This window comes from Poecilia formosa, unplaced genomic scaffold, assembly GCF_000485575.1.
Source record: "Poecilia formosa unplaced genomic scaffold, Poecilia_formosa-5.1.2 Scaffold184, whole genome shotgun sequence".
In the NCBI taxonomy this organism is placed as follows: Eukaryota; Metazoa; Chordata; class Actinopteri; order Cyprinodontiformes; family Poeciliidae; genus Poecilia; species Poecilia formosa.
This window is the reverse complement of record NW_006800123.1, coordinates 770651-780579: the sequence shown is the minus strand read 5'-3', so window position 1 is coordinate 780579 and position 9929 is coordinate 770651. Positions and strand designations below refer to the sequence as shown.

The 9929-nt window shown below is 42.1% G+C and overlaps 1 protein-coding gene across 1 annotated transcript; it reads right to left on the bottom strand.

Moving 5' to 3' along the window:
• Positions 1–4497: 4497 nt before the first annotated feature.
• Positions 4498–9698, bottom strand: LOC103147553 (dermatan-sulfate epimerase-like protein). The gene has a single exon (XM_007565954.2). It carries the CDS (start codon positions 8710–8712, stop codon positions 5098–5100), a length of 3615 nt encoding a protein of 1204 aa, XP_007566016.1. The 5' UTR covers positions 8713–9698; the 3' UTR covers positions 4498–5097.
• Positions 9699–9929: the final 231 nt, after the last annotated feature.

The window sequence follows — 9929 nt, the reverse complement described above, 5'->3', positions numbered from 1 at the left end:
CAGGAGGGATAAGGAACAAATGAGTAACGAAATGACTGACTCACCACTCCGAGACATGAGATGCAGTGTGTGTGCACTCTCTTCTGCAGCTTCCACCAGTCAGAACATGGCAGAGCAACTTCCTGACATGTTTCTAATTGTTGCCTCTTTCCCGTCATGCACATCAGCCGGAGAAACAGTCAGGCTCCTGTCATCCATGTCTAATAATCTGGAGGTTTTCTTGTTGCCGCATAAAGACTTCTGCATGAGTAGACACAGGCCTTGCTGGTTGGAAGAATTTACAGCAAAAAAAAAGAGACATGCAAATTAAAATTTACAGCGCAATCTCATTTTTCTGCAAAGGTTGGCATACAGTCATCATGAACATAAATGTTATTTTAATTATAGACTTTTGAGGAAGCATTTAAACTATTCTATTTGATGGTGGAATAATTATAGACCATAAAACTTTAGAGATTTATGAAAATAATGATTTAGTTTCAAGTTTAAATATATTGTGAATTTTCTTACACAGAAGAATTTACAGCTCTGGAAAATAAATTAAGAGACCACTGCGCTGAACCCCATTGAAGACCTCATGGTTCTTCCACCAAACATTGATTTCTGAACTCTTCCTGAGTTGTTTCTAAATATAAACTTCTTTTTTTCCCCCTTTTTTTTCTTTTTTTTTTTGCATTATTTGAGGTCTGAAAGCTCTGCATCTCTTTAGTTATTTTGACCATTTCTCATTTTCTGTGAATAAATACTACATTTTTGCTTGGACTTTAGGAGACATGTTGTCAGTAGCTCATAGAATAAAAGTTTATTTTACTCAAACATATATCTATAAAGAGTTAAATCAAATAAACTGATCTGCTTGCTCCGAGAGTCTAAAACATAACGGTTAATTGGTCTCTCTAGATTGTCCTTAGATTTGAGTGCATGTGTGGTTGTTTGTCTTTGCGTTAATAGCTAAGAAGGTATAAACAATAGATTGATGGATGAATAAATATAGAACCTTAATGGTATTTGGTAAATGTCCCTTAACATGTTTCAAAATAGCAACTACCTTTTTTTTGCCCTCAGCAGACTCCTTTCATAGATCCAACAGTGCCAAGTGTTCAACAAGACCAAGGAGGTCATTGTGAATTACAGGAGGTCCAGGAGCACAGAACACAATAATCTGCTCAATAATGGGGAGGGAGTAGACCGTGTGGCTAATATCAAGTTCCTGGCTAGCCATGTAACATCATACAACCTAACTTGGTCACTGAACACATCGTACCTGGTGACGGTCCAACAAAGACTCTTCTTCCCCAGAAAGCTATAACAGACTGGTCTCTCTTTTCAGCTGCTTGTGAACTTCTGTAGAGCTACCATAAAAAAGCATCTTCTGTCTTAGTATGACAGTGGAGTCTGGCAGCTGCGCAGCAGAAGACAGAAGGAAATTGGCCCGGGTTGTAAAAACAGCACAGGGAATTGGGGGGGAGTCCTCTCCCACGTCTGGAAACGGTACACAGTGGATGGATGCAGAAGAAGGCCAGATGTATTGCTGCAGACGCCACCCACCCTGGCAATGGACTTTTTCACTGCTTCCTTCTGGAAAACGGTACAGGAACATAAAAGCACATTCCACCAGACCGAAAGACAGCTTTTTCCCCAGAGCTGTGAAATTTGCCCCACACACTCACACAACTTCCTCGAAGACATTCATGAGTTAGAGGATGATAACATAAAAACGGGATTTTGCACTTTTTCACACATCCTACCTTAAGTTGCACGTCATTGCTGCTAAATTTGTTTACTTGTTAATTTGTTTACTTTGCACATAAATTATTCTGCACAAACATTCTGAATTAACTGTTGGACTTTTTTTTTTAATGTCGTGGGGGTTAGGTTTTAAATGCTTTTGTCCATTTTTTGATGCAGAGAGTAACTAAGCAGAATTTTGTTATGGATGCATAATGACAAAAAAGAAAATGTTCTAGGTAGTTTTAGCAGATTTCAGGTACAATGGTTAGTTTCCTGGAACCGTTTTTTCATACTCTTTTATGCAATATGTTAGCAATATACAACAAATAACAGTATGGCAAGAATGGACACCCCTTACTGCTCTGTGAACATGCAGTTCTGTGTAACAAACTGCACAGCACTGTGTTTCTGATACCTTATATCTGTATTTACAACTCTGTGTGCTTAAAAAAAATAATAATAATAAAAAATAAATTCAGACCATTTTATGTTTTCAAAAAATACTTAGGTTGTATATTGTATTCCACCCTAAAAAAGAAACAAAAACAATTCAAATGCATCATTAAAAGCCCCCAATTAATATGAAATCCTTGCCCATAGTTAAGTGTGTGAAAACCTACAACTGGAAATGTTGGAAAACTGGGCTAAATGAGGGCCGGTGTCATATAATCAGAGAAAACATAACATTATCACAGTGAAAAGCAGCTGACAGCATCAAAACAAAGACTGGTTTGCGAATATATTCATGTATTTATTATTTTCTGAACATCGTGGCCACCTCCTGCTCCAGAGCCAACAGAAATACCCCCCCCCCCCCCCAATATGGAAATGATTGCAATTCAAGGCCACAGAAGCAAGGAACTGTATCCCCACAAGCAAATACAAAACACTGAGTCGCTAACAGGATTGCAACACCAAAAGTGAAAGCATGTCTGCCAAAATCTACACATTCAAAGACCACAAACATCAAACGGGTGGAGGCGGGGGCGTGGGGGGTGTCCAGCCAGTCAGGACTAGGGAAGAAAACAGACACAGCTGATTGTAGTGGAGAAATGATTACCCAATTATGTTTTTTTTTTGCGGGTATAAATGAGCGCACCATGTGCATGATACATATGATCCAGTTGCAGTGCAAAAAGGTTTAATGAAAGACGGCTTCAGGTTACTGAGTAGCATACATTTTTGCCCAAGCAACAGCTTAACGTCACAGAGATGAGATGGTCTCTTTATTTTTCCTCTAAACTTATTATTCACCCCCCGTTTAGTGCAGATCTCTCTGTCCTCTGTAGATAAAAACATAAAATAAAAAAACCAGAGATCATAACAGAGTGAACGTTTCAGGAGATGGAAACCTGTGCTGTTTGCATGTTCCTCAGTTTCTTTGCAGTGAAGATTTTGAAAAGGGTAAAACACCGCCTCAGTTATGCATTCTTCAGATTAATGGGGGTTGCTGAGGGGAATGCTTTAAAAACGGCATCGACTAGAAATGCATCAGGGCTGACAGTTCAGCTTTTTTTTTTTTCAGTTTGATCTCCATTAAGCTCTTCTCTCTGATTCAGTAACTGCTAAAAGGGAGTCATTATAATAATCATATTCATTCTCGGTCCTTTGGGATGTATGTCTTTGGAAGCCATAAATACTCTTGACTCACATTTTGCTACACGTTACATCTTTACAGGCTCATTTTTTTCAAACATTGAGACTAATTTTTCAAAGAAAAACTCATACTCCCTCTTTAACAATCAAAAGAGTCCCTGTAACAGTGCCAGGCCACACAACTGCCATGATATCTTTGAGCTTTAAAATGAAATCTGTCAGCTGATTGAATTAAAATGCAATCAAAGCATTTCTGTGTGTAAGCCACTGATGCTCTCCGTCTCTCCTGCAGCATTCGGTTTTACACTTTTTAAAGACAAAAATAATCAAAAGTTCTTATTTGCAATAAATCCCATTTCTTACATATTTTTTAATCCTTCACTCTTTACTCTTTTTCAGCTCATTTTAGGGCCGGTACATAAGAAAATATATATATCAAATAATAATAATAATAATAATAATAATAATAATAATAATAATAATAATAATAATAATAATAATTGGTAAGAATCATCATAATAATTGTTATTCAATAATGATTAATAATATTATTATTAATGGAACATATTATTAATAATATACATTAAACAGCGTTGATATAGATTATAATGTTGCCTTTTAAAAGATCATTTATTAAGTATCTGTGGGTGACAGCAAGAACATCAATGACCAATAAAATAAAAATCTTTTTATCTCCCGTCTTTGATATTTAGCATGAAATAATTAAATAATCTATATTCATCAGGCCCCATGTTAACTAAATATTTTCCATTTTTGATGGAAAGAGCACACATGCTGTGGGATTTCCTCCCGCTGTAGCATGTGCTTGTGTGATCAGGAAACCCCTCGTTCAGAAAGTCTTGGCGAATTCTGATCATTTCAGTTGGAGAAATGTTCCCTGATTCTAAAACTTTGGCTAAACTAGTGGACTCAGCCTCCAGGTCCACATCAAAACCTTCAGATATTTGTTTACGTGGAAGTGAGAGAACAATTCATGTCTGAAACTGCACTGAACTGAACTGTGCTTGTGAATTATTCACAACTGAAGTGCAGTTGTTTAATTTCATTGTTTATATGTAGTTTAAAAATGGGTGTTCTTCTCCTTTTCAAATCTAATTGTAACGATAAACGAGTTAAAGACAACATTTAGAGATACATAGCAGCAAATACACTTTCTTTCTTTCCTGTTTTCTTTGTAAATGACAGTCAATTTTTTCATGAATAACCAGGAAAATATATTCATTTACAGTACTGTGCCAAACTTGTTTCCAACAGCCCCAAAATATTTCCACCAAACCAGTTAATAATCTCCTCCAAAACGAATCAAACGAAAACGATTAACAAAAAAACAAAAGAAACAAACAAAAAAAAAACAATGATTTTACATTTCTAAACAAAACAGTACGTAGTCGTTTATGAAATGAGGTGGTGTACTGAAAGTAAGTGCTCTTCCTGTTGTAAGACAGTAAAGGTTTCAAAATCTCCCTTAGAGAAGAAGTGCTAATGGTAAACATGAGCAGCTGGTGGAGGAAAACACACAATCCCTATTGTTGTATATATATATATATATATAAATATTCTTCCATCTAAGACATTGTTGGCATATTCTGCACAAATCCCTAAATACACCCCCACTTAGCGCAAAACATTTGGACACAGAGAGACAGGCAACTAACTTTCTTAAATTTCAGTGCAAAAGAAAAAGAGAAAATATATTTGAGTGGCAGCTACAGTAAACATGACAGCTCACGACAAGCTGATCAGCAGCAGTTAACTGGCAGACCTGGCATAGCCCAACCTTTTCATTACACCTCCGCATATATCCTCTATCAGTGTGACATCCTTTCGAGGCATTTTCTGCCTCCATATGTTGATGTTTGCTGGTGAGATGTCCCCTTCGTACATGAGGTTGTACAGGTTTGTGGAGGTGGTAAATGTCAGCTGATTGAGGGCTGCTGGCGACATAGGAACTCCCAGGAATGTGTGTATTGTCTCCGCTGTCTCCTGGGGGAAGCTGACCACGTCCTCAAACCTCACTCGAAGGTAGGAGTCCTCGGGGAGGGTCTCAGCAACTCGAAGTGCTGCCACCGTGTGAGCCAGCCAGAGATGAGCAAGGATCAGGATAGGGTTCGTCTCTGACCGGGACAGCAGCCACTGGATTGTTTTAAACTCTGGGGCAATTGCTGGGCACCCTGCCCTTACAGAATCCTCCTTGAATATCAAGGAAAGGTGCTGCGGGATGTTTTTCAGTGAGTAAAGACTGGGCTTGCTGTTATAAACCATGAGATAAATCCATGCCCGAGGGTCTCTGACCAAATAGACTGCCCTCAGGGAGATGCCAACCACTTCTTGAATGAAGGGCAGTTTAAGCGTCCAGCTGCCGCTCCGCATGTTGAGGACCACTTGGGCGTTGGGGTACTCTGCAACATGCCGTCTCATCTCCCTAACGTACTCTGTGTCTCTGTCCAGGCTGGCCCTCAGCCTGCCCTTCAGCTCAGACGCAGGCTCCCTCCGCCTGGATCTTTTCTTTCTGTCCCTAGAGGGGCTTGCTCTCTGGGGCTGTTTGGCCCTGCTGCCCTCTGCAAGCTGGATATTTTGCAAGTGCAGCTTGGTATTGTGCACAAGTGAATGCAGCCAGCTCTGAATGATCTTAAACCGTCCATGCAAAGCATCTGTCCTTGACCACTCACAGGTGTCAACCAGTGAGTCAAACTCAAACTCAGTCTCAGGAATATCCACATGTTCAGTAGGAACCCTTATGTAAACAAAGTCTGAGTTATTATAGAAAAGGTACTTGAGTATTTCTGACCCCGACCCAGGAAGGGCTGTTATGACCACGGTGGGAAGGGGGAGCCGGTGCTGCTCATACAACCTGATTTGTTTGCTTGCTTCACTTTTGGTGTCTGCACCTTTCCACTTTACTCCGCAGAGCAGCTGATCGCAGCTGTTGGACACAAACAGCAACTCGACTATCCAGAGGACAAGCACAGAGAGCAAGGCGTAGCGCATCAGTCTGCTGAAGCAAACATAAAACTTTCTCTGCATGGTCAAAAATCCTATGGCCACACAGAGAACAACGCCCGCAACCACATTGAGAGTAAATCCAATGTCAAAGAGCTGATTATCGTTGCTAATTTGTTTAGGGATGTGCTGCGTCCCAAGGCCATATCTAGTGATTTGATATCTATCTTCAACTTTGCAGTGACCGCCAAATCCTATATAAGCCAATCTTGCTCCAATATCTTTATAGTTAGTAACTATAGAAACAATCTTCTCTGTGTTGTTTATGGTTAAAGAAAGCCTCACACCATTTTTGCTGTTATCTATAAATCTACAACTGGACACTTTAACATATGGGCCATGGAACACATAAGCTACTCTGCTGACTGCGCCTGTCATTGGAAAAGTGACATTGACATACTGTGTCCACCTCTTTTTAAACTCTGCAGCCTGCTCTGCCTCCTGTATTCTGGTCTCAGGGCTGTGACCCTGGCTGTCAAACCAGAACATTTTATAATGAGCATCCCACACATCCATCATGGCACCGTTGTATTTGTCCATAAATCTAAAGGGAACATATTTGAAATCAATGTCTAGGTTGTGGAAAAAAGCACTGAGAGACTTCACAGGGGAGTCGGCCCACTTCTCAACGTGGTCGAGCACCAGCAAAGTTTGGGAGTTTAGCAGAACCAAGGCTCTGAAAACACTTTTTAATCTCATGGCTGGGGAGTATGCTGACACAGCCTCCCCGCTCACAAACATAGTGTCCCTGTGCTCAGAGGCAACAATCACCTCTCCTCTGGCGTCACCCACCCCCTCATCAGTCCAGCGCAGCCACTTGGCACACTCCCCTAACTGCCCCTCCCATGGACTGTTACATTGGCTGGTAGGAGATGGACTGAACACCAAAACATTGTTAAGATAGCTGTATTTGGGACCGTAAAGTGCTTCAGATACAAACACCTGCCCATTGGGAGCAAATGTGAAGGAGTTCTGGTCTGGGTGTTCGTGGCCAGGGTTAAAGCTGTTCCAACCGTCTACCCAGGAGTAAGGTTTGTCATGAACAATGTCATAGACTGCACGGCCGCCGAGACGTCCAGACTTAAAGGAAACAAAAGTATTACTTTGGCCAGCAGGAAGTCCAGCTCCATAGGTAACAACCCCCCAGTTAGAGAAAATATGCATCCTCGCTTTGCCAAAGTCATGAGGAGGTTGTGGTGTGAGATGTGAGTTGTACCAGATGTACTCTGTGTGGAGCGTAGCCCAGCGCTGGGCCGACGACTGCCCCATGGGTCCATCCTTCGGTCTGTGCTTCCGAATCTGCTGAGCCAGCCAGTTTCCTGTTCCATTCTTCAAGACAAACGTGTCGAGGAAAGCCAGCTGACTCTCCGGTCCGTAAAACCAGTTGTAGTTGGAGTCTGCTATGCCAACTGTCCTCTGGAAGCCTGGCAGCAAAGTGGCATAGTAAAACCAGAAGTGACCCCGCAGCCAGTTGTTCTGCATGTTGTCGATGTTAAAATGGCGTTGGGCTAAAAAGACGTACTGCGTTATGGACTTGGCTGTGTAGCTTCCATAAGCGACTCCCTCGTCCAAAGAGCCATCCACAATGTGATTAAGGAGAAACATGGTTTTCTCCATGTAGTTCACAGACACCTGTTTCCAGATCATCGACTCTGGGTCGTTATGTGAGCCCACCACTATTGCACCAGTTAGGATGGCTAAGATATTAGTGGTTTGATGGTTTTGGAGGTACTGTTTCCCCCATGCTCTGAATTTGGAGAGCTCATACAGTGCTTCAGTCTCTGAGTGAATTTTCTTGAGGTATGTGTCCCTCCTGTTTTCATCCAAGAAGGAGTAAATAAAGTCATAAGCAGTTGCAAACCCAGTCAGAGAGTGGGCCGTGGGGACCTCATCATTCGGCGCACTGGTCACTTTCCAGTCTGGGTAGTTGGCCATCCTATCCATAAACTTTAAAAGAAACTGCAGGGCGGCCGAGTCCTCGGGGCACAGCAGGCAGTAAAGAGCCAGAGGGGGCAAGTTGTTCCCATAGATCTCATTCCATTTGCTTGTAAACTCCTCATGCTTTGCAGGGGGGATGTAAGACGGTGCGTTGGAAAGCATGGTGAGCACAGCTGCCCGGATGACTTTAAAGATGTAACTGTGGGTGGTGGAGGACCTTTGCCTCAAGTGCAACACGTCCGCCTGGTTAAAATATAGGTTGGGGTGTGAGTCGGCGGAGTGGAGCTTCCACCGCTCGAGCTTGACCCGTGGCGAGTCATCGGTGAAAACGTCTCTGTCTGTGGTGTTAAAAACTCCAGAGAAAGCCGTCCCCACTCTAAGGAGTGGGAGTAAAAAAAGCAGATGTGCAACCCACATATAAGCCATGTTTCATGGCATCACTGAATGCATTTCGGAAATTCTTGGAATTTCTTGGAAATTGCAGGTAGCCTACGGAATAAAAGTTTTCTTCCCCCTCTTTTAAAATGTCCCTGCAATGTTCAATAAGTTAACAGAAAATGTCACAATAAAAGTCCTTCAACTTTATATGAAAATATATTAGGAGGTACATGATAGTCTTCATAAGGAAAAAAAAAACTTCAGTGGAATGGCAACAGAAAAATATTCCCATCTGTAGCAGTCTGTCTCAACAGGCAATGAGAGAGAAAAAAGACATTTTCGGAGGGGGGGAATCTGTTTACATCCAAAACATATTCCTCGTGCTTGTTGTCCTCCTTCCTCCCGTCAATACGGAGACACTGCCATCTCCAAGCTCGCCGGTAACTCCTATTGATCTCCTCCTTTTAACATATTGCTCGCACGGACAAACATCAGTCAGCCCCAGTCCGTGTCCGGTCCAATCACAGCCGCCCACAGGCTCCGTGCGCAGCCCGACCGAGCCGCAACATCAGCGGGCAGGGACCGCGGCGGGCACCGCATCCCCGCAGACAGCATTGCTTCTCGGTTACACAGCCGCCACACGCCGAGGTGGTTCTGTGCGTAACCACTGAGCTGAATGTTGCTCCCTTTGCATCGTTAAGCCCAGTTCTCTGTCTCTCTCTCTCCTTTCTCCCTCTCTCAGCGTCTTACCCTCTGATTAGTGTGAAGTCCGAGTAGGGGGAAAGTTGCCGTCACTCCTCAAGTATTCCAAGAATGAAACATTTTGCCCCCCGAATGTCTGCAAGAAAATGGAAAATATCTCCTCCCTTCGACCCCCCCAAAAATAACCATTAGTTCTGATTGTCCGTCTAGTGAGAGGAGAGAATATTCCCGCTGTTGCTGCACACACACATCCCAGAAAGTGAGTGTGTGTGATCTCCCGTTGTGTCCTCCCGACTGTTCAGCACAGCCAGTTTGATTGTTTTCCTGCACTGGATGGAATATTTTTCCACTGTACAAACTGTAGAGGGAGCCGTGACTTCAGCAGCTCACCCTCATGTGAACGATGCGGAGTGCCAATCTTTTACACAGTATTTTATTTATTTTATTTCATTTTTTTTACAGAATTACTTAGTTTTGCATTTAATTTTAATAAAACAGCAAAAATAAATAATTAAATTAAATAGCTATCTATGTAAGTGTAATAATAACATTGACGGATGCCC